This window comes from Falco biarmicus, chromosome 13 (genome assembly GCF_023638135.1).
Source record: "Falco biarmicus isolate bFalBia1 chromosome 13, bFalBia1.pri, whole genome shotgun sequence".
Lineage (NCBI taxonomy): Eukaryota > Metazoa > Chordata > Aves > Falconiformes > Falconidae > Falco > Falco biarmicus.
In genome coordinates, this window is record NC_079300.1 from 14,903,872 (window position 1) to 14,929,028 (window position 25,157).

At 47.3% G+C, this 25,157-nt stretch overlaps 2 protein-coding genes across 5 annotated transcripts in view; both read right to left on the reverse strand.

The window, feature by feature from the left end:
• The window catches only part of XXYLT1 (xyloside xylosyltransferase 1), a 37,358-nt gene extending 24,048 nt beyond the window's left edge, over positions 1–13,310 (reverse strand). Inside the window, exons 1-2 of the mRNA XM_056358576.1 lie at positions 12,854–13,310; positions 7,147–7,294 (exon numbers count right to left, since the gene is read on the reverse strand). Coding sequence (XP_056214551.1) covers positions 7,147–7,294; positions 12,854–13,276 — 571 coding nt within the window. The 5' untranslated portion in view covers positions 13,277–13,310. The remainder of the gene's footprint in view (positions 1–7,146; positions 7,295–12,853) is intronic.
• Positions 13,311–17,155: 3,845 nt separating this feature from the next.
• Positions 17,156–25,157, reverse strand: part of ACAP2 (ArfGAP with coiled-coil, ankyrin repeat and PH domains 2) — a 65,320-nt gene continuing 57,318 nt past the window's right edge. For all 4 annotated transcript variants that reach the window (XM_056358244.1, XM_056358246.1, XM_056358243.1 and 1 more), the window contains 5 exons: positions 24,670–24,857; positions 24,213–24,322; positions 23,226–23,336; positions 22,931–22,992; positions 17,156–18,068 (listed from right to left, as the gene is read on the reverse strand). In XM_056358244.1, coding sequence (XP_056214219.1) covers positions 17,965–18,068; positions 22,931–22,992; positions 23,226–23,336; positions 24,213–24,322; positions 24,670–24,857 — 575 coding nt within the window. In that variant the 3' untranslated portion in view covers positions 17,156–17,964. The remainder of the gene's footprint in view (positions 18,069–22,930; positions 22,993–23,225; positions 23,337–24,212; positions 24,323–24,669; positions 24,858–25,157) is intronic.

Here is a 25,157-nt window from a genome sequence, read left to right on the forward strand (position 1 = left end):
AATGATGAGAAGCGACACCACCCCCAGGGGCTGCGGGTCACACCAGCCCCCAGCTGCAGCGCTGCCGCAGGGAAGGGGCCTCTGCCGTGCAACACACCCGCAGGGCAGCCAGGCACCTGCCGAGCAGCATCCACATCCCCTCATCACAGCAGCCCTTCCCGACGGCTCCTTTGCAGCAGGGCTGGGGCCAAGGGGCTCTCCTCCCAGGAGAGGGATGTCCTGCGGGCAGCCAGAGGGGCTTAGCATCTCATTTTGGCAGGCGAGGACCCCCCTACCACAGCCACAGCCTCTGGCGTTTAGCTGGGATGGGTTTATTTAGAGGTCTGCTGTTGCCTGCTCCTAAACAGCACCACAAAACCAATTTCCATGGCACAACAGGCTTGTCCCAGCAAGGAACAATGGCTGGCACCACTCTCCCTATTGCTCACAAATCCGTCACCCCAGCCTCTTCTCTTCTCATCACAGGATCTGACATGAGTGCGTGCAGCCCAGAGACAGGCTGGGGAAGGAAGCTGGCTGTTTTTCACATGGCCATGGTGTGAAGCAGGGAGGGAGGTTATGAAAGCACACCAGAAACTATTAACACTCCCTCCATCCCTGTAAAGATGGAAAAATTTCCGCCCCAAAAAAATGCAACCCTCAGCTACTGCAGCATCCTGTGGGAACTGTGGCTTGGGAGCATGTGGCTCCAGGGCCGTCTCCCAGGACTCCACCAGAGACCTTAATTTTCTGTGCCTTTTCCCAACATCTCCACTTTGATAACACACAATCAGGCCTGGAGAATCGGGGACACAGGCAGTCTCCTCCCAGCACTCTCCCAACCTGCTGCATCTCTGCACACCCCCAGCGTGGTAGGGCTCAGCAACGACAGCATTGCTCAGCCAGCACGAAAGGATGATGAGTTACACAGTCCCCAAATGCTCATTTATTACAATGTAAGTCACTGAGTTTTGTGGGTAGCCGGACCATGCACCAGGAATTGCCCTGCAGCTGACAGGAGGAAGAAGAGGAGGTAATGCTTCCCCGTCCTCTGCTGGGCTCCACCTTACGGACCCCTGATGCAAGTTTCTTTGTTCATCATGTGACACAGGATTAACACACTGTAACTCACTGCACACAGGCACCGCTGAGGGGAAACATCTCGTGCAGTCACTGGCACGCTGTGGGCAATCCCGCATTATAGATTCAAACGTTGCTGCTGCAACAGCAAACCCTCATGCACAGACACCTACAAACGCAACAGACAACATTTTCAGGATGCTGCCTGCCTGCTTTCGCAGAAGTGCACTAGCAGAACACAGTCACTTGTCAAGGCATTGTTCCAACAGGCAGATCATTCTCCTGATACCTCAGTGCTTAACCCATTCCCCGTGGCTCCCAGCTCTCCACAGCCAGCAGCAGGAGTGCTCCGGGTGCCCAGCCTTGGCACAGGCAAGGCGCCCTGAGAAGGCAGCGTGCAGCTCAGCACTTGCTCCAACACGTCTCCTCCCTGGCCTTTGCCCTCCCTCCAGCTCTGCTCAGTGGGAAAGGCCTAAGCTGACGCTCACAGACACCGCTGTCTCTGGGCCAGGAGTTCCAGAGCAGGCAAAGGCTGATATCAGTTTCATGGGAGACCAAGCTGGAGCCAGCAGCTGGAGCCTGCTGCAAGCAGCACCAAATCCCAAGCAGGCTGGGGCTTGGCCATTAACAGGCAACATGAACAAACATCATTATCATCTGGTCTATGCTTAATAATCAGTAATATTCAGTACAGCCATTGATAATGAGCTAAAGAAATTGCCCCGTTCAGAGTTTGATGCCAGGGAGACCACTGGGCCTCCCACTTGATGCCGGTGTGTCACGGACGTTAGGTCCGGGCATCTCCTTCAAGCCAATGGCACAGCTCCCTGCCAGCAGCCACTTCCCCAGATACGGTGCCACTTACTGACTTGCAAAAGTCAGCCATGCTTCGCCCCCTGCTCCCAGACAGCCACGTCCCCACCAACATGCTCCTGCACAGCTTGCAGCTCAGGGAGGTCCCAGGCTTGGTGTCTCTCTGACAGCAGCTTGCAACGATTTCCTCTTCCATGAGGCAGCCCAGCATCTACAGCATCCTGCAGCAAGGAGCTCCACGGATCACAGCACTCTGTTTTAAACCCACCTCTCACCAGCTGTGCTGCTCTCCAGTTCTCGTACCAACATCTGCCTCGCACGGCTCACGACTCCACCATAACCCCCTCAACCAGCCCTCTCCCAGACCAGAGGGTCCCAGTCAGCCAGGTCTGGCCTTGACAGAAGTCACTTCTCTGAAACTCTTCCAGTTTTTTTCCAACAGACCATGTTGACAGGCCATAAATTTCAGCAATACTCAATGCTCGGTCCTGCTCTGCTCTCCTTCCTCATAGCTCCTAAACTTTGTTTAGTCACACGGAAGCTTACCCACTTCTCTCACTGCTGCTTTGTTCCCTTACCAGCCCGACAAATAACCTTGCCAAATGCACCTGCAGACCAAGCTCCTGAGTCTTCAGTCAGCAAGTCCCCAGGTGTATCTTCATACATTGGATTCTGCTTCTCTTATCCATTGCCTCTTATAAGCTGCAACCAGTGATATTAATAATATAGTTGAATCTCCCCTCACTAATTTCAAAGGTAATAATTAGGTCAATTATTTCCTCACCAAATATTTCCTCCCAAGTATTTTGCAACACATCCACTTTCTTACCCAGTTTCCTAACATCAGAATAAACCAGATGGGGAATTGGCTCTTTGCCTTCTTGGTCCCATGTTTTCAAAGTATTTAAAACAGGCTGAGGGTGAGCCAAACAGCATTTGCCTCTTTCCCCAGCTGTTAGCTAGACACCTTCTGATGGCTCTCACTGTCTGCTCTCAGAGCCTTCTGCAGGCACATGGGTCATCTCTGGGATTCAGCAGGCATCAAAGCAGAAGAGAAGCTGGGCACGACAACGAGCCATCCTGTTGAGCTGCCTTCCTGGAGATCTCCAAGCCTAATTTTATATATAAGCTTGCAAGAGATCTCATTAGTGGAATTAAACATTGCAGCCACACCCCATCCTGCTCTGCACTCTTCCCTCCACTGCCTGTGTGAAGACACAGAGCCCTGTTAGCAGGAGCAGAGGCCCCATCCTTGCTGGCATTCCCTCTCCAGGCAGACATCCCAGCCACAGCTCTGCTCAGCTGCATCCCACCGGGGAGCAGAGCTACATTCCTTCCCCTGCCCACCCAGAGCTGTGCCAGGATTAATTATTAATTTAATTAATGAATTAAACCTGGAGGATGCAGCATGCTGCACGAGGGCTAACCTCACACAGAGCAGAGCCCAGGGCCCCTTGCAGCTCGTGCTCATCTCCCACCCTTTGTCAGCCCTCTGCCTTCAGAATGGGCCCATCAGTCAGAGAGAAACCCCAAGAGCTCCCCCACATGCTGCTGGAGGGGAGGAGGAGACCACATTCAGAGATGATGCTACTCCTCAGGGAGACTGCCAGCTGTTCTCACCGGACAGGAAACTGCTGCCTCCAATTTGTCAAATACCATCTTCAGTCAAGTTCTGCTAAATACCCTCGCTCCACGTGAAGCATGGTACCTCCAGTCAGGTTTCAGAGACTCCCCTTAGCTAACAGACTCCACCTCTCTGTCCAAGTTGGCAGAGATAAACCCCAAAGCTGCTTCTCCATCCTGTCCTGTTTTCCCTCTGCTCCTTCTCTTCTCCCACAGGGTCATCCTGCTGCAGCATGGTCAGCAAAACCAATGAAGTCAAACACCAAATGGCAGCTTCCAAAGCTCTGCCCAAGCTGGTGGATGTTGACATCTCTCCCTCAGTCCACCAGCTGCCGAGGATATCCAGTTGCTAAACTAATTCTCCTTGAAAACTACCTGACTTGGGCCAAGGATGGGGGCCAAAAATTCCCTGGGGAGCCCACTACTTCCCCAGGCTGCCCCTCTGCCACCCCAACTCCTCCTCCTGCCACTCATGGCACCAGGCATCTGTCCTGTGATGCCTGCCAGGCAGACCTGCCCAGACATTACTCCTTCATATGTTTGTAGGGAGGGTGATAAAAACCTTGCCAGAGCCTCTTAAGTTACGTGGCTAAAATGACCAGTGATCGGAGGGATCAAAGCCAGTAAAAAGTTAGAGGCCATCACTGGAGGGGCATACTGAAAAGGAAAGCACAAAGGTCTAAATCCTTGTCCTTTCTCCTCCTAGCACTGCTCTGCAAGTCCCAAGACCGTTTCATGTCGTCATCCTGCAGCTTGTCCTAAGCCTGAACCCTGCCCACCCTCTCTGTGTGTACTTTTCCCATCACTCCTCCCTTGCAGAACTACTGCAATGCATTAAGCCCTCGTCCAGCTCCTTGGGCCTGGCCACACTGCATTAAAACAGGATTTATGAGCCTCAAGCACAGACAAGAGTTATGCAGTCTGCACTTCTGCACACTGCATACCAAGTCCCCAGCTGGTTTAAATCAGATTAACTCCACTGATGTAAGACATTTAAGGCAAGAGTGTTCCATGATTTACACCAGCTAAGAAGCTGTTATATTATAGTTTGGCAGCTACGGGTTTTAGATCTGAAGTTTTTTGGGCAAGGATCCCAAGCAACAGTGAAAGACAGAGCAGCTGAGTGGCAAAACCCATTTATTCTCAGCGCAATATGCACGCAGCCAGCACATGTTCCACAAAAGTCTTTAAAAAAAATAAATATCCCTGGTGTTCAGTTTTCAGTGCCGTTGGTCTGCAAAGGCAGTGTCCCGTCACAATCCCAAGGCTCCAAACAAATCACTAAGTCATGATACTATGGAAAAGTCTCCCCTCAAAAAATGATAAATTTTGGAAACTAAAGCCAGGCAACTTTAATGCAAAGGTCATTAGCTATTGGAAAAAAACTATATACCGATTAATACAAATACAAACAAACACACACGAGAGCTGAATATGCAGATCAAGGCCTTAATTTCTGCTGCAGGATGCTTAAGCTTCCCATCAAATCTGGCTTCCACAAAAAAAGGTGCTAACACTATGGAGCCAGATGTGCCTACAGAGGTGCACAAAAAGACGTAGCAGGTGAAACGGCACAGAAATGCACCAGGTAAAATGCTAAAACTGCCTGAAAAAGAAGGTTTAGTTCATTCTCCTCCAACTTAGCAAAGTGGTTTCTTCATGCCAGTAGAGGCTGGTTTGTCAGAACCAGGAGAGCAGCAGGAGCCCAGTGCCATTCCCATGCCACCCACAGCCTGCAAGCGGGCAGCAGAGCTGCAGCCTTCCCTGCTGCGTGCCGGCTGTGCAGGGATGGGGACAGGGAGCCCTGCCAGCCCCATAAATCACCAAGCACCCAGCGCAGTAAACCTGACCTCTCTTGCAAGGGAAATATAAATCAGCTTTACTAGCAGCTTCTGAAGCACAAACGTAGCTCATGAAACCGTAAAAATGCCTCTTTAAACATCCTGTGTCCCAAACAGACCACTGAAAGCCCTGTCAGGCTCAGGGAGAGCAAACAAGCTTTCCAAGGGACAAGACAACTCACGGGTTGACAAACTGAGAAAAGGCATTTCAGACTGAGCAGCTTCTTGCTGGCAGACGGCACGACACAGCTATCTTTAGCACACGGTAAAGACAGGGTAGGGAATCGGGAGGAGTGAATTAGCCAGCATTAATACTGCCATTTGTATTCAGCGTACTTCAAAGCGCTCGCAATGCAGACATCACCAGACACAAAAAAATATTACCCAAGTCAAATGGAGAGCTAAGTACAGCACATTTGCTGGAGCCCAGAGTAATCATCAGCGGGGGCTGGATGAGACCCTTGGGACCACCTCACCCCACAGCACCCAGGGGGACGAAGCAGGTCACCTCCTTGCCTGCTCTTCCCTAACACCTGCCCGCACAAATTAAACACCACTGCCCCGTTGTTTAATGAGCTAGCACGGGTGGCTGAGCCAGGAGAATAAGGGCAAGTCCAGAGAGAGCCTCCCGAACCAGTGCAGAGGCAGGAGCTACTGTGCAGAACCAATCTGGGACAGGGCTCAGCAGGGGCATAGGGGAATTGCACCCACTCACATCCCAGCAAGAGCAAGACTGCGCCTGAGATCCATGGTGGCAAGTCTGCAGAGAGTACTATGGCTGGGCAGACGCTCCAGATGCCGAGGAAGCTGCCGGTGCCTGCGGTGCTAGCCATGGGAACAGCTGCTTCAGCAGCACGCACATATGGGAATGGGCCACCACTGCATGCCATCCACAAACAGCTTTGAGAGGGTGGTCACCTCCTCCTGGGACAGATGCAGAGCCAGGCAGGAGCCCGGGGCTCCCTGCTGCCACTGCTACCTGCACCCTGCTGCGGCACAGGGAAGGCCCGTGGCCAGCCCAGGAGGGGATGCTGCCATCACCAGTGCATCAAGCCAGCGGGGAGCTGGCAGGGAGAGCCCAGGGACGAGCCCCAGGAAGGGACAGGCAGGGCTGGGGGAGCTCCAGGGAAGGGGGCTGGAACCCAGGAAAGCAACACCCTCCTCGTGCAACTGGTCCAAGGCTAGCAAGAATGCTGGTCCATGGAGAAGCACCCATATGCAGCCAGGGAAGGAAAACACAGCATTAACTGAGCCAAACCCCTTCTGCCAGCTGCCTTGTTTTCCTGCAGATTTATTGTTCCTGCACTCAGTAACAACAGAGTGAAGGCACAATAAGGAAACTTAAGTGATCAGTGGCTGCTAATCAGCAAAGCTTTCCAAGAACTCACCAAAGCCAAGAGGAAAGGCTCGACAGCTGCTCTCTGCTGATGCTTGCTAGTGCCCCAGCTGCACCACAAGCACGTGGCACCTTTCTGCTGACACCCCAAGGGGAAGGGGGACTCTAAACACACACAGGGCAAGCACGCTTGCTCCTGTCTAACCTCTCCTACCATCTCAGGGCACAAGGGCAGGGCCTGCTGCCATGTAGCATGGATAACCTCCCACCACTCACACCAGTGGAGACCTGGATGGGGATGGTCTTGGACCAAAGGGTCCGTCACTCTGCAGGAAGGTGGAGAACCCCAGAAGCCCACCCCAAAAGTTTATTAACTTTGTGTTTCAAACAGCACTGGATAGTATCTCCATGCAGAAGAAAAAGAAAGCCTGTATTGCCAGAGGCAGCTGCTGCGGCAGCTCAGCGGAGCCTTACCTTTGGGCATGATGCGATGCATGGCAACCGACAAGAAGAAGATCGAGTCGCTGTAGTAGGTTCCTGATCCAGCACTGAAGTGTTTCTGCATGGCTTCAACGATTGGAAACAGCTTTTCTGTCAGCTCATTCACATCATGGACTATTACCTGGGAGAGACACCAGAAACACCACTCAGCTGCCGCCTCTGGGGGCTGGCGCAGCTCTGGCAGCCTTTGTTCAGCCTGCAGCCGAATGGGGCAAGCACGGGAGGTTGTCAAAGCACAAATACTGCTGGTGGCACTGTAGCTGCACAGAGGGGCCCAACTGCCCTGTCCCCCTCATGTCGCCCTGCCATGAGAGCCAGCAAGGCCAGGGAAAGGAGGGAAGGATTTTTACAGCCATTTTGTAACTGTGAGATGAGCAGAGACTCAAATCCACTCACACAATCAAGCATGTTCAATGTTTTGTGGGTTTTTTTCTGGTCTGTTCCCACTGCCTAATGCAACCACGTATCTGGTCTCCCATATGGAGTCCATCAGAAGAGGTGGTGGTTCGCTTCAGGCTCTGGCATCCTGCCATTTTGAGGCAAGCCAGACCACGTCACTTACCCTGAGGACCAAGATTTGCTCCTTGCTACAGAGGCAGGCTGCGACAGGGCCAGGGACGCAGCCCGGATTTCCTGAACCTCAGCCCAGCACGGAGACAAGCTCTGCAGCACGTCCCGCTGGGGCTGGAGGGGGAAAGGGAGGACAGGCCACAACACGCTGATGAAAATCCAAACATCAGGAGTTACAGCAGAGCTGAGCAACTTCTCTAGATGCATCTCAGCCCACTCGTGCTGGAGCTCTCCGTGCGCTCAGCCAGCCATGCTCTGCACTCCCCAGTCCTGCTGCAGCCCATGCACCAGCACTGGCCCTGGTGCGCCTGCGCGGGTTGCAGCTATGGGCCAGAAACCGGAGCAAACGTACCTTGTCAGCTACTGCAATTTTACAAGTTTATAATTATTTCTGGCCAAAGTCTGGTGAACAGGAACTTCCATGCAGCCTGATACTCGTTATACACACAGAAGGATGCAGGTCACTGAATCATGCAAGATAACCAGAGAGATTTTCAGGGTAATTAAGAGGGACGAGGGACACAACCCCGGTGCAGATAAGAGGGAGTGCAGGACCTCAAATGTGGAGACTTGAGGTCGCGCTGCCTTCTTCAGGCCAGGGACAGCAGGAAAAGCCCCACAGGAACTGAAGGCCAGTGAGGATACGACTTCGCAGCAGTACTTGAATTTTGGCAAGGGGAGCCTATACCCCTTGTTTGAAGGATACTGAGACACTTCCCCAAGCTGGCCCTGCCTTCAGCAGGGGAGTCAGTCCCACACAACTTCTGGAAGGTCCATTCAAAACTAAACTATTCAACAGTCCTATGGTTTCACTCCTTTTACCTACTAAAACTTCATCTGCTCAAGAGTAAGGAGCCCTGCAGTGTACACTTATACATGCAGGATAGAGCACTTGCTTTTTTTTTTTAAATCACCTAAACCAAGCCGAGTGCTTCAGAAGAAAAGGCAGCTTTGGAACCTGAGCTGGTGCAATGACCATCCTCTCTACGTGATGCACCGGGGGCTGCTCTGACAGCCAACAAATGTGGCACAGAGATGGAGGCAGCGAGCAGCCTGGGGCTTCTTCCTCCCGCACCTTCTTGCAGAAAATGTTACCCAGACCAAAGCGCTCCTGCATCAGAGCACAGCTCACCAAGGCCGGGAGCCACTCATGGGACCTGCAGTATGCGGAACAAGGCAATGTGATAGGCCCACCTGACCCTGGGCACGATGGCTGAGCCCGTGGTGGGGGACCACCGGAGGACAGTCACAGCAGAGTCCCCATAGCCACCCTCCTGAGGAGGGCACGTCAAACGCCCACCCTTGGCCACTGGCCTCTGCTGTCAGCCGGGCGCTGTATGAGAGCCCTCGGACTGGCTCTGCGGCCAGTGTGTCCCCCAGTGGGGCGGTCAGGCTGCTGGCGTCCCAGCTGCTGGGCTTGGGGCCAAGCGCCTGCAGGAGGACAGCAGGAAAAACACAGAACAACATGTACAAAAGTGCGTTGGGAGAGCTCATCAGCAGCCACACCTGGCTTTGGACAGGGGAGGAAACTCTGTTACCGGTTAACATTACGGCAGCATTTTGCCGCAGCCCTGTCAAGCTTCGCAGCTGGCTTTGCCATCGTGGTTAGCACCGGCAGTGCTGCAGGAACAGGCAGGAGAGCGGCAGAGCTGCGGGGAGCAGATCAGCAGCGCCAAGTGCTGTTGCTGGCAGTGATCCCAGGTGACCAAACACAGCAAAACACCACTACTCTCCAGGTGCAAAGGCATGGACCACCTGCGCACAGAGCTGAGCACCACCATCACTGGGATGTGTGATGCTCTGCTCCAGCCCAGCTCAGCAGTGGCAGCTTTGGGGTCTGGCCAGACTGGAGAAGCATGGAGGAGAAATACTGCACCTGTAACTGCCCTTCTGCATCCAGCAAAGACAGCCTGGAGTCTGCACAGCACATAGGAAAAAGATGAACAGGAGGAAAAAAAAAGTCAAACCAATTCCAGTCACCTCTGAAATGAGCAGAGTGCCAAGCACCAGTGGACAAAAATAATGGGAAAAGCACTCCTGAAACTCCAGACACAGCATCATCTGCCTTCCCTCCCCCGCCAAAGAAAACAGGAAAATTTGTGTCTTTTGCCCACCCTTTGGTTAGGCACTTCTGCAAAGCAAACTCCCGAGCAGCTGAATTTTCCTTCCGCAGCCACAGGCTGGTCAGCCTCTCCAGGACTGTGAGGGCTTCTCCTCTCCCCAGTGCTGACTTTAGCACAGCTTGCTGATCTGCTGCTAATTTTGTACTTCGTTATTTATTTGTGTAGCAGCTTTCAGTAAATCCCCATAGCTAAATCCAGCCACGTTTGCTGAGCACATTAAGAAACGTTAAGTTCTAGGGGTTTCCTGTGCAAGCAGAATTTTATAAACTCACGTCCTGCACCGAGGAAAGACCCTTTCAACTGATCCACTAGGAAAAAACAACGCATGTTCCATTTCTCTTTAACTTTCCCTTCTTCTCATGCTGTGCATCTTTCAGCTCTCTTGTAAGCATAGAGTCACAGAAGCTCAGTTACATTCACCCCAGCATGTCTTCACACAGCACCAGACCCACGGAGGAGTCGGTGTTTGGCAGCATCTTCCACAGGGCTGTTCTGAACAAGCAACCAGGAAGAGCAACGAGCAGAGCTCACGGTTAATTTTATTTTCAGAGGGGAACGGAATAAATAAGTGATATGAATCAGCGCAGAGAGTCTGAGTACGCAGCCCAGAGTTGCAGGAAACGGGGTGAGTCTGGGCTCTTTGTAAGCACAGTATCGGCTGCTGAGACATGTCTAGGCTTGCTCCTGGGCACTTACCACTCACCGGGATGCAGGAAATGTTGCAGAGATCACCCTGCAACCCACAGGACAGGACGCGCTCTCTGCAACTGTGAGCATAAAAGCCCTGGAAAAAGCCCAGCAGAACCTCTGCGAGCCGGGCTCAGAGGACGAGGCACAGGCAGGAAGGCCACGTCCTGGCTGGGTGCTGGCGTGCGGCAAGTCCTCCCTGCAGCACCGCTGCCCACGGGTGCTTCCCGGCCGGCTTCCTCCGTCCCCGCCGCTCTCCACGCCACGCCACGCCACAAAGCCACCACCTCGTGGAGCACGGGCTCCACCTGCCGCTCGCCGTTGGCACACTACGCTCCCAGCTCCACATCTAGGACACATCTGTACGGGCACTGTGGGAACGATGACACCACATCACGACTGGGACAGCTGCCTGCCCTGCCCTGCCCAGCAGGGAGGGTCCTGTGCCTAAGCTGCTCCCACGCACCCCACCGCGGTGCATCCCGAAGGGCCCGCGCTCTCACTCTCCATGTGCTGCCCCGATAACCGGCTGCGTCAGTCCCCAGCAGATTTTGAAAATTCCTGAATTTGCTCAGGGAGAGACAAGAGCTGGCCCATGACCTTCCCCAAGTGTTGGGATCCAGGCCTGGTTCCTGGGCTTCACTCTTAACAGAAGATCCAACTGATCCCAGCTCTGCTGGGAGGGGAGGGCAACATGTTCTCATGAAGAAAAAGTTCAGGGCTTTTATCAATCCTGCCTCAGCAGCTCAAGTTGCCCTCAGCCCTTTATCAAGCCTGCTCTAGGAAAACAGCATAAAAACCAGGAGAACATTCTGGGGACACACCAAGAGAACCAGGAAAGAAAAGGTATCAAGATGGAGATGGATTACTCCTGGACCTACCTGAGTATCAGGATCAACCACCTTCAACATTTTAGCAGCACCGCAGGTCCAAGCTAGGATGATGTTTCCTGCTAAGCAGATCCCAGTGAGATCTCACCTGAGCCCTCCAGACCACACTGCTTGCTCACATCCAAGAGATGAGTTCTGGTGCAAGACCTACTCACCGAGGTCCAAAACACACTCACCAAGCAGTGAACCAGGCTTTACTGTGAGTCCACAAGCACCCACAGACAGAGACCCACCCCACAACAGGCACATCACTCGCACGTCCCCACGTCACGCAACATTCAACTGTCAAGCCCATGTGCTCCTGGAGAAGCAATGCTGCCGAGGCTGCCCGTAGAAGAGTTTGGTTTCTGAGAAGAACAGACGGCAATAAGGCAGCTACACACACAGAGGATCTGAATGCCATGGTGGCCTGGTGGTCCTCCCACTCCAGGGGACACAATATCACAAACCTGGACTGGGCTGTCACAGTGCACAGCTGCAGTGCACTGTCACGGGGCACTGCCAGTCCACCCTGCTGCGGCGTGCAGGACCCCTCCCGAGGCAGGACCCCTCCCGACAGCTCTGCACTGCTGGCACGGAGCAGTTTACCCACCATGGATGTGACCTGGCTGAGCACCTGCACTAGTAAAGCACCGCTTAAGAAAAAGTGGGATTATTTACCAATAAATGATGTGTATGAACAACGTTAAGGTTGCATCTCTAGCTACGTCTCAGGGTTCAGTTACTATTAAGCACCTGAGGAATGAAAAGTTACAGAGCAGCAGGGAACGCTTCCGCCCGCCACTCGGCAGCGGCACCTGGGAACGGGACGGTCAGGGTGCCCACGGGTCCCTCACCTCCACACTCCCCGTTTCCAGACACCTGTTTAACGCGAAGGAAAGCCTGACTTCGCACGGACAGCACGGCGTTTCCGCGAGGTGGAAATATTCCTCCAGCAGGTCGCAGGGCCGACACCGGCCCGTGGAAGCCCCCCGGCCCCTGCCGCCCTCCATCGCCTCTTCCAAGCGCCGCCGGCAGCCCCCCCCCCCCCCCCCCCCAGGCCGAGCCGGGCCCACCCCGGGCTCTGCCGAGGGGCCGCACCGCTCACAGCCACCGCTCTCCCCGGCGAAAGCGCCGTGGCGGCGGCGCGGCCCCCGAGTGCGGCCAGTCGCCCCGCGGCGGGCGGCGGGCTACGGCTCCGCCGGGCAGGCCCCTCACCCGGCCCGCGGGGCTGGGCGGGCAGCGGCAGCCAGGCGGGGCCGCCGGCCGGGAAAGTTTCTTTCCGCTAGGCCGCGGCCCTTCGCCGTACGGAGGGCTAACGCGCCGCCGGGCCGCCCGCAAACGCCGCGCAGCCCACGGCCGGGGGGCGGCCGGCCGCCCCCGGAGCAGCAGCGCCCGCGGTCCCCGGCCCGCCGCGCCGCCCCGTCGCACCTGGTGCCGGAAGGCGGCGCCGCGCAGCAGGTCCCGCAGCAGGCCCAGGCCGATGTCCCGGCTGGCGCCCTCGGTGACGAGGTGGAGGTGCAGCGCGTCCGCGCCGCCCAGCCGGCCGTGCCGCAGCAGGGAGCGCAGCGCCGCCTGCCCCTTGGCGCGCAGCGCCGGGCTCCGCTCCGCCTTGGTGAACATCATCAGGAGGTGCAGGTCCCGGCCCCCCGCCGCCGCCTCCCCGGCGCCGCGCTGGGGGTGGCGGTGGGCCGGAGCGGGCGGCGTGGCGCGGAGGCGGCGGGTGGCGCTGGAGAAGGTCTCGCCGCCGCCGCCCAGGTAGTAGAAGGCGCAGACGGCCAGGGCGGCGGCCAGCGCCAGGGCGCAGGGCTGGGAGCGCGCCCAGCCCCGGGCCGCGCGGCCCATCGCCGCCATGCCGGGGGCGGGGCCACCCGCGCGCCCCCGCCCCGCGCGCCCCCGCCCCGCGCGCCCCCGCCCCGCGCGCCCCCGCCCCGCGCGCCCCCGCCCCGCGCGCCCCCGCCCCGCGCGCCCCCGCCCCGCCGTACAACGGTTTAACGGAGCCCGGTGCCCACAGGCCTTACAGCACGTGCAGCCGGGGCCCGACCGCGGGGACAGCCCGCAGAGCGCCGCGCGCCGCTGCCGGGACACGCTGCAGCCTGGCGGAACGCCGCCGCGGTGTGCAGGCGGTACGGTTACACCGCAAGGGGGGAAGGAAATACAGGCATTTACTGCTGCAGCGCTTAAAAACCAAGTACAGAGGGACACGTGGGTAAAGAAACGTAACAAAAAGTCCATTAATCCAGGGTAGCCTGTCCCGCCGGCGGAAACGGTGATTTCTCAGCAATTTCGACCAACGCCCGGAAATTCTGGGACTGTAACAGAAAAGTAAGCGGGACTCTTTTCCTCTTCTGTCATCTCCTTCCATGGGAAGAGAAACAAGAAAACAGTTCACGTGGAAAGGTAAAGCAGCCTGTGAAAGGGCAGAGGCGGAAGGGGTACACACGTCCTCCCGCCCAGAACTGCCTTTCGGGAGTTGCTCCTGTTTTACAAGGTGCTTTTGCGCAAACAAGGCAGCAAGGCATTTCCAGGACCAGGCTGCACGAACAAGGGGCATAAACTCCAACTTAAGGAAAAGGGTCCATCTGTGAAGGGTAGTTTGCAAAAATGGGACTCAAAATACTTTCATTATATTAAATAATAAGATGAAGGAGCTCGGTCCTTTTGACAGTGTAAAAATACTACACCCTATTATTTGTAATTTTATCAAACGGTCCTTTTATAGTCACTGTGTCATTTGAGATTCTCGTGACCAAGAAGCAGAGTTAACATAAAGAGTGTAAAACAGATCGCTGCAGAGATGCACCACGTCCTGGAAACATCACAGCCAACCCTAGAGTTTTCACCTTTTTTCTTTAGTGCTACAAAGTTTTTGCTCCGTTGAGGAGAACCCCAATGATCTGGACAAGGTGAGTACTGATGTCATATTGCAAAACAGAAGAACAACTTCCTCAAGTATGGGGGTTTGCTGCCAGCAGTTGGAAGGTCTGGTTGCATTTTCTAAAACTTTCAGCTCAGTATAAAACCAGGTAAAATATAAAACCCCCTGAGTGAAAAATGTAGTATCAATACATGGTTCTTTACCCCAGTAACATTAGATGCCATGAAAAAGTACAACCTGAAGCTTCTGAAACGAGTGGAAAGACTGCCGTGGATTTCAGCTTGGATTAGGTCCCAATTGGTAAAGGAGGCTGAAGCCCACAAAGTACTTGTGAACAAAAACATGCGTTCAGACTGCAATATATGCAGCTTGTGAAAGCAAAGACAGACTTCTACCACTTACCACCGTTTCCTATAAATTTAGGTAGAAATTCCAGGATGTCTAATATAATTCAGTGGCATAACTCACTATGATAATTCAGAAATTTCATGTTATATGCACTGTACTGACCTTAACATAAAATAGGAAACCTTATGAACAATGAAAACAATACAGACCACCAAGGAGACACCACAGACACCATTTTAATCAACATGCAACGTAAATAAGTTACACCTTTGAAATCAAGACGCATTAGAAGGTATATTTGACTCCTTGACAATTGTCTTTCCAAGAGACTTTTGGAACACATGATCTAACTCTGGCTAGGGAAAATATTATAAAATCTTTCAATGGGCTACCTATTATTAAAAATCCATGTGAAAGCCGATTTTAAACTGTGTTGGGAATTCACTGCTTTGTAGCTCACCAATTAGGACTTGCTATATTTCACACCTACAGAGAAACATGAACTGGAATCGAAGATTTCTATTATTTGCTGCGGAGTACAAGACACTAACCCAAAAGGGAGCCTTACTGTCTACGATTCTAGTTATACTGAGGTTCATATTGTAATAAAAATGAAAGTTTCCTAACATTACTGAGCAGAATAATATTAAGACTCATATTAGTCCAATAAAATTAGGACTCTGCACGTGAGTCAGAACTCTGTGTGAATCCAGATCCTCCGAGCCCTGGCGACAACCATGCTTTGTACAACTGAAGGCCGAACCTCACGAGTTACAGAGGCCCTGGAGCACTGAGCCTGCCTGCCTCTGGTAGGACTAAGCCGTCAATACATTTCACGTAACCTGATGCCATATTCATTTTGGCTGATGAGAAACATTAATGGATGCATTGCACCTGGCCTGAAAAAAAGTTTTAACTGAACGCAGCTTATACTGGACACCCTCGCATACCTAAAAGGATTTGGGAAGGAGGCTGCAGGATCAGAAGTGACATACCTGCCTCCTGACCCATTAACACTCAAGAGCTCCTGACAAGAGTAATACAACCTGTGGATCAGGTATGCTTTGTTAGTCCTTTAGCATAAACAGACTGATACTGCTTTCCCAGACAGATCAGAGCTGGGAATGCAGCATATGGATCTACAGAGATACAGAGAAGCAGCTTTTTTGACTACAGGAAGTCATCCTGCAAAATCTGTCACAGAGATTTTTGTGGCTAGGGAGGAATATACCAGCACGAGATTTGAAATAAGTGTCTCCGACATTTTTCCAGCAGCATGGACTGAGATAGTGATTATGCCATTTAAGCTTTAGGTAGCTTTACATTACAGCCAATCGCACTACATGCTGCCTGTCACGTAGGCTGCAAAAGACAAATCTTTAGAAAAAACTATGCCTAAAGCGTATACTATACATAGTCATATCTTACATTCTCCCATCTGTACACTGGGAATTTTACTTTAAGATATACTAGAACATCCACTGCTGTTAATATACTTCCTATTCTGCAGTATTTATCATTTAAATAAACAGCTATTTAAAAACCAACTTACTAGAAATTACTGCTTAATAGCTGATACTCCTAAGTTTCTTACTATTCAGACTAAATGCACTCTTTAAATGGGCAGAATCCGCTTTTCCTAGCGTAATTAGACCACATGAGGCAAAAACTGTTTTGTAAGATTCTTTTGCTCGGAAAAAGAATCTATTGGACAATTGTAAAACCCTGTTAATTTTGCAGCAATAATCATCCAGATTTGATACAAAATTATAAATACTTGAAATACTTTGTTAAAATTTCATGTGCCAGAAAGTTCAATTTTACCGTAGTTTACAGATTATTTTTCTCCCCCCACAATTTTGCTTATCTTAGCCAGCTTGGAGAAAAGCCAATTAATTTCCTAAATCCATTTAAACAGCAAGTTAGCATAATGCCATGGCTATTAGGATTATTAAAAATTCACATTGATACTATGTTACCTGAAAATTCTCCTTAAGTTGTCCACAGGGCAGACAAATAGAGCATAAATAACTATCTGCTGCTTTGGGGCTTCAGGTGATTACTACCTAGGTACTAACCTGACATATAAGCAAGTATCTACAGACACCATTTATGCATCCACAACGAATAAAGCAAATTGTATTGCTGCCCTCAGAATACAGCTGGAGAGTACGCTCATTCATTACTTGGCAAAAATGTGCAATTAAATTCCTAGGTTTTCTTGTGCACACCTTAGTTTAGACAACACACATTACATGATCTGCAAAGATGTGTATGTAAGGATACTGCTTCCTGATACAAAGGATTGATTGCCCTGAATTTAGAGTGGTTGCATTACATGTGAAATTTTATATATTCATCTTAGGGCTAGCAGTGAGAACAGCAGAAACAAAAGGTAACAGACATCCTTTGTATGACTGTTCTACACAAACTCCATTGGCTCAATATTTACTTCCATGTCTCAAGTTTCAAGTTTTGATGTCAAAATACTACAAACAAACCCCACATCATGTCCGGAAGGATTAAGTTTATTTTCTGTGAAAGGTTCCACATGCTCATGTAAAAGTATACTTGCTGCACAGAAAGTTTAATTTAACAGGAAAAAAAGGAAAATAAACTGCTCTTAGAAGTCTGGTTCTCCAGGTTATATAACTATTGTGACTGACCCGCAGTCACTAGCATGAAGGCCAGCCTGGTGGTACAGCTTCCACTGTGGAAGAGCTTGCAGAAGAGCAGGAGCTTGTCTTGTTATTAACAGCCTACCTCTAACAAGAGTCAGCACAGGAAAAGGGACTCTGTTAAGTTATAGGCCCACAAACAGGAAGACAACTCAGCAAGTCATGACCCCGATTCCCTTCCAAACAGTCCCAGAAAATGCAACACAGACCTTCTCGTCAGAGGCACATTCTTTATGGCAATAGGGAGACAGATGACAGTAGGCAATAGTAAATAGCAAAAGCTGGTCTGATCCTCCTGCCATCAGGAGTCTACAACATGTACAGCTATGCTCTGCCACCTTTATGTATGAACAGCAGACAGCTTTGTTCTTGCTAACAGGTACTATTTTTATACTGAGCTAGCAGGTATTCCTTTTATTTATTTTTTTTTTTAAAACATTTTCTTCAGCTGCTGAGGTATACATACTGTGGAACATAAAAAAAAACCTCATACGTTTCCCCAGCTACCACAATCTAAAGCTACATTAGAGTGGTCATTTTATCCAAGCTATCTAACAAAACGCATATAATTCATTCTGTTACAGTAAAAAAAAGACAGACTTGCACTATCAGGATCAGGTTCTTTTCCTTCTTGACACTTAAGACTTCTGGGAATCTGACTGCTGGAAACGGTTTAGCTTCTCTGGATTATTTGATGCCATTTGAGAAAAGTCACGAAAAATGTCCTGATAAATTTCATCTCCTAGGTAGGAAAGAAAAGGGAAACAGTTTTAAACATTTGTGATAGGTAACATCACCCACCATCACACAAACGCCCTGCTGTGCTACCCATTACTGTATAACACTCATCCACGTATAAAGATTGCTTATAGGTGGAATGATGCTTATGTGAAGTCTTTGGGACTGTTTACTGGCATGCACATTCTGTAGAAGCAAATTAAACAAAGCCAAACTATACCTGAAATAGTACCTCACACGCAGCCACACAGAAGAAAGTTCAGAGTTAGAAAGGAAAAATGAAAGCATTTTAAAGCAACATAAAAAGAAAAATGTTTATTAGCTATTAAAGAATGAAATCTTTGTTTTTGCAAGGAATTGCTAACCAAGATTCTCTTCAGAAAAAGTAGAATTATGGCATAAATGAAGATTTACTTGGCAACAGAGGTCAGAAGTCTTACAGCCAGACAGAACTCTCCAGGAAAGAAACAACCAGCAAGCAATAGTATAAAAAAGCAGCAATCCTAAGTAGAGAAATTATTGTTCATAAGTCCTTTCGGTCTATTACTTCAGCAAATATAAATTTTTACATGCATTACTGAACATCCATTACATCTTTTAGTTTTATCTGTAAGAGTGATGATACTTTCCTTAAACACCTTTCATTTGGTTTTTTTATCCTCACACTTTGTGCTTAAACACAACCTGACTACTAGTATATATTCCCAAATGAGGGATGGCAGCAATTTCCACCAGGCCTGTCTCCCTCTCCTTCCCTGCCTACAAAAGAAAGCACATTCAGAAATGATTACATTTTGAATCATTGCCCAGTCATTCTTCTAACACTTTAAAAATGGACACTTTCACATTCTTTCATATGCTGCAGCATTTTGGGCCTTGAGTCCAGGTTTCATTTTAAAACATTAACCATACCCTATTGCCTTCAAAGGGAATTAAATGCATGAAACATTTGGTCTGGTCAGGAACTATGCAGCCATCCAAATTTTACTGTATTCCCAACACAGCTGATCACACAGGACACAAGATCACAGCACTACTGTTCCTTGCTGACAGCTTGATTAATAGCACAACAAAGAAATCAACCTAAAACCTCTCTCATAATGTACATTGAACATGAAGATTTTTCTTTTCCAGTATGACTGTGGAAGAAAAGTATTATTCCACCTATATTTTTTTTTTTAACCAAAGGATAGTTTTAAAAAGGATGCGTGTTTAGAAGTTCGCACTACAGTGAAGAGTTACACTGTTTTGGTTTTCCATCTTTTAATGCACATTTCCAATATTAGAACTATTAATCTTTTGGAGATGAGACTCCATTCCTTTGAAAGAACTTTCAGAAATTGTAACTGACCTTCCAAAAGTATTTAACATGCATGGCATGTGGGTTTATATAAAAATTTAATGACACAATTCTTCCCAGACTTTAAAAGATAAATACATTCAATACTGCTCTCTTAGGAAAAGTCAGTTCTAGTGAAACTCCCTTTTGGTTTTCAGATTTAGTTTCAAGTATCATCATCTAGATATGAAGCAGGCACAGGACATTGTATTGTAACAGTTTCTGATAACTGTTTGCACTGGGGGATAAGCACAGAATGAAGGGAGTTGTAACATTCACCAAAAGAACAGCTATGAGGAACACAAATTGCAATCAAGCTTGTATGATAAAAGCAATTATGCTTTTAACACAGAAGTAGGTTGCACTGGTGAACTAGTACTGTAGTTCAAGCTGCCATAGTTGGTTCTTTCAAATCAATTTGAAAGAAAAAAAAAGCTATTTTTGCAAGATATGCTCTGTGTTTGGCTCTATTACATAACAAAAATACTGCATACAAAAATATACTAAAATAAAGTGCCCCTTTAGTTTGTATGCTGCATTAAGATACTTAATACTGTAAACCTTATAATGATTTCAAAATCCTACTTTAAAATTGAATTCTGGAAATTCCCTTTCCAAGCAATGTTCTCCCTAAAGTGCAGGTTTTATGTACAAAAATACTATAACAGTGCTTTACCACTTAACACCAGAGTAACTCAAAAGGCACACATAATACATTCAAGAAAAGATAGGAAGAAAAAGTAGCAATACTAATATCATAGAGTTAGCAGACATACTGTAGCACCAGAAGATGAGCACTCGAGTATTATACAAGAAACAGTACAATGGTGCATATGGCTTCTACCACCAGAAATGAAATTTTTGTGGAACAAGCTAGTTTCAGCTAGTTCCCATTCTAGGAATATTTTGGAAGACCAACTGTACCTTGCAAAGCAATATATACATTCTCTCAGTAGCTCAAACCAGCCAGGTATATTTAAATTAGAAATGTTGATGCCATTAGCTACATTAGTAATTGTTTATCAGTTGCATTACTAAAGCAGGGAAATAGGCAGTTGGCTTCACTCTGATGACAGCAAACTCATATATCGATATTTACCCTCACATAGCTCCCAGCAAACATACAACTGTCTTGAAAATCCTTATTTTCTTCTAGAATCATAATATTAGAAAAGAGCAGTTCTCAAATAAGAGCAGTGCAGATAATTTAACATGTATATGCAGTGAAAAAGACCTGCCTCCTCTACGACCATGTATGTAAAGGCATCATACATAATGACAGCAGAGACAGGTTTTGTGCTTACACTTACACTATTACACAACCCTTCTAGCAGGCTAGCAGACATTAACATTTAAAATGCTCAAATATTGACTTCAACTGTTAAAAGACTTCAGCGAGTAAAGAATCAAGGAGAGCAGAGCTATGCTATCCAAAGATACAGCAAGATCTCTTGTCTGGGACACTGTGCTTCAGCTTGTGGCCTGCATTTCAAAAATTATTCTGAAGATACCCTCCCCTTGATTTTGGCAATCTCTAACTGTTGTGGCAGCTCTACTTTCCATTGTCAATCTAACCTACTTACAAGGATCAGACACAGATATTTTACAGATAGTATCAACTGCAATCGCTAGGCTCTACTGTAATACAAACTGGTAAAAAGGTCAAGATATTTTCAATGAAAGACTTAGCCAGCTTTTTATTTCATCTACCTAACTGAAGAATCTGCCAAAAAAAAATTTTAATCAAGATGTCAAGGAAAATAGTCTCCCTCATCTCCAGTTTACACTCATTCATATTTTCATGTAAGTGTTGCCTTTTTATGAATGAATGAAACATTTCACTAAACATTTGTAACATTTAGTAACCAACTAAAGGCTTTTTGTGCAAATTATAGAAACATATTTTTCTGGTTTATAATAATTCTGGATTTGTGATCTAAAATATTCATTTATAATTTAGCACAGAGCTTCCGAATCTGAATACCTCCTCTAAACACCTCTAATCTAAAATATTCATTTATGATTTAGCAAAAAGTTTCCAAATCAAAACACCTCCCTCCCTTAAAACAACGGCATTTTACCATTTGACACCAACAGTTACTATTTTTACCTCTTAAAATGAAAGTGAGAAGACTCAAAAATACTTCAGTATTTGTTATCTTCAGCCTGCCAGTGAAGTAATATGCAATTATAGGAGAAAACAGCTTCACATTCAAAACGGCCAAACTGGCAATAGACATTTTTCATACGCATGGCCTGCTGCATTTTCTGAGTGGGGAATTCTTCCTCATTAAAGGTCATAATCAAGTGTATGTTTTTAAATTATCTGTTGCTCTGTCAAAGAAAGCATTTGAATGTCTGAGTGTCTACAGTACTTTTAATTTGAATTTCCTAGAAGACTTGTTTAAAATGGAATTTGAAAAACATCTATTCTTAAGGAGGAACTAAATATATATGGTTTATTTAATAGAGTTCATCTGAGATACTGACATCAGACTCAGTGTTGCCCCCTGAGTACGCTGCAGCCCCAGTCTGGTAAAAGACATAAGCACACACCATCCTTATGTATTTTCCACCAATTCACAAGGGCTATATAGGAGTGAGCCAAGAGTGCTCAGCACTCAACCTTAAAAATAAGATTTGCTTTTCACTGCTGCCAGGTATAGCGGCATGTTTTTAGCCGTCTAACTTGACAATCAAGTGTACCTTCGTTATTGACATTTGCATGAAGTTCAATTCCTATGGAAGCAAACCATAACTTGCATAACTATCACATCAGAACATAATGTAGATTGGGACTGAGTGCCCGAGAATAAAGTTGCACATATTCATTAAATAAAATTTGTTACTTTAAATGTCTCAAATGTCTGCCAATTTCTTTTTTTAATCAAATGGTAAGATACTATGCATACAAAAATACATACTTAAGAATGACTGTTTTGCTTCTTATTGTATCAAATAAAAATATTTAAAAATAAAATATAAGTAAATAACATTTATATTTCTGTCTGGAGTTATTTTGAAGTATTTGATGTACATTTTTACATCGCTGTGCAAGCATTTTTTCTTAAAAAACAGAAAAAGAGGATCATTCCACAGGAAGGAGAATGGTATCCTGTAATAAGATGAACTCCTCAACTGTCTCTGAGCAACCTGGGTCAGAAAGCTGCTATTAAGTAACATCAGGTACACCCTAACGTTATGTAAATTTCAATGGAACATCAACAGGAGGAAACTGAACAACTACCAGCAGAACAGGTTGGTAATGGCTGTAGTAACATAATACTAATGTAACTACTACAATAATGTACTGCAAACACTCTCCTTTTAGGTGTCCTAAATAGTCTGACAGTCACACTAGTGAATTTCAATGAAGCTTTAACATGTGTTGGTTGCTTATAGAAAACATTATTGTATGAAGCTATCTTAAACTTCCCTCAGATCCTAAGAATCTAATTGTAAACTGATAAATTCTTGAATACACTTCTTATACTGCATTTCAGTATGGTTATTAGTAGAGTATTGACCTGGCTGTCCATAGAGTCCTTCAGATTCACGCATTTCTTCATTCATCCTTGCTAAACGCAACCTATGATTTAGAAAATAAAAAGAACAATGTCATCTTTAAAGTTCTAAAAAAGACTGCACTTCAAGACCTACAATGCACGCCTGAATCTCACACCAGTGAGGTCATCAGTGCACTGATTTTCCTTTTGCTCTCCCTGCTTTTAGATAAAGGAATTTTAACATATCTTATATTTTTAACTTGAAACAGAAAAGGAAAACCTAGTGACCTAGCCAAAAAAAGAACATACAACTTACAATGTTACAATATCTGCATTTGCAGCTTCTACTGCTATACTCAATGGATCTTTCCCATCTTCATCAGTGGCATGCTGGTTTGCTCCTCGTTTTAGGAATAAACACACTTGCCTGTTTAAAAAAAGCATTTAAGAATAATTTTCACAGCAATAAAGGAATAAAGGAAAAAAGCAAATAAGTTCAAGCTTTATGTGATTAATTTGGCTTAAGTCACCAGAAGTCTCTTGAATTTATCAAAACAGCGCTGCTCATCTAGAATAACTAACAGTAGTTAGGCTAACGCAGTAGTACACAAACCCTTTAATTAAGCCACACTACAAGGACAGCCTAATCATGCTAGTGCAGCAAGGAGTTTAACCCTTCAAAAGTGTGACTCCACCTTCCTGTATCATCTTTGGTTGTAGAACCAAAAAACCTCATCTCTTTTACCATGACAGAAAGAACCACTGAACACAATAAATCAATACAGGAAGGAATAGAGTTCACAGGTGCTTGATTTACCCAATAAAAATGGATTTCATTTTTCTCTGCTATTAGAAATCTTCATCTTTATAAACAGGGCATACTGAATAAGCTTACACCTTAAACTCCCCCAAGCTGTTGCACTCTAGAATGCATGCATGCATTCTCTGTAACACAGGTAGGATGAATCAGAAAAGGCCTTGGCCCTCACATACCACTATTTCTCCTATTTGTATCACATTTCTTAAGGAAAAAAGGAAAGTCTCATGAGTCTTCACCAGACGTTCATGATATCTCAAAGCATTACTAAATAAATGTTTTCACAAAATGGACCAAAGTGTGTTTACAGTTGTGTGTTTTGCTAGCTAAGTCAAAATGTTATTTCCTCTCACCACAAAAATCTAAGAAAAATCTAGATAACCTGAAACACATTAAAATGCCAGAATATTCAGGGAAATGAAGAAGCTTCACATTAACAACTATAGTGAAGGACGGCCATTTACAAATTCTGGAGCAGCGAGTTACCCAGTGTGCCCTAGAACTGTGGCATGGTGCAGGGGTCCTCTTCCTTTCATGTCCCTGATGTTCACATTGGCCCCATTCTGCAGCAAAAATTCACAAGCAACCAACGAACCCTACAGAATAAAAGCAATGAAACAATTCAGGACCAGATTTCTAGAACACGAGCCAAACTTGTCCTGCCTTCTCACCACTGAGTCACGTGGCAAAGGGAACAGAAAGGATGTGCTTCCACATAAAATTTCAACACTACTACGTTATATAATTCCAAACAAAGCATAAAAAGTAAAGAAAAAAAAAAATAGTTCAGAAACAACTTTGAGAGAACATTGTAAAAACAACTGCAACATCACATTATCATTCACTAGCGAAGCAAGCAGTTCAAAAGGAACAGTGACACAGAAATGTTGCTATTATTCCCCTTCCCCTCCTCCCACATCTGTCAGTGCTGTATATCACATACCCCTCGCACTGCCTGAATGAGTGGTGTTGCTTTGTTTTCTTCTACATTGACCCAGTTTACTTCAGCTCCATGCGCCAATGCTTCTGCCATATCAGGAAGACTCTTCTCAAAGGCAGCTCGATACAGCTGCAATCCTGGACTAGACTGTTTGGAGTCACAGAACACAGCAGACTCTTGCTTGTCTCCTTCTGAAAAGAAAAAAAATTGCTTCTCTAACCCCTGTTTTTATAAAGGTACCCCCTGGAATTCTGACCAAAAATATAATTTCTCTGGCATAAGGTAGCTCAGGTTTTGCAGAATGCTGTGTGTTGTCACGCTGTTCTGCCAGAAGTCACAGATGCCTTTAGCTTGTTCCAGCATTCAGGCATGGCCACATCACAGAATTATTACTGCCCAGAAAACATTTTCTCCACATTACTGACTATTCTTCAATCTACATATTCCATGTCATTTCTAAGAAACTATTTTAGCTTAAAGTGTGTTTTATC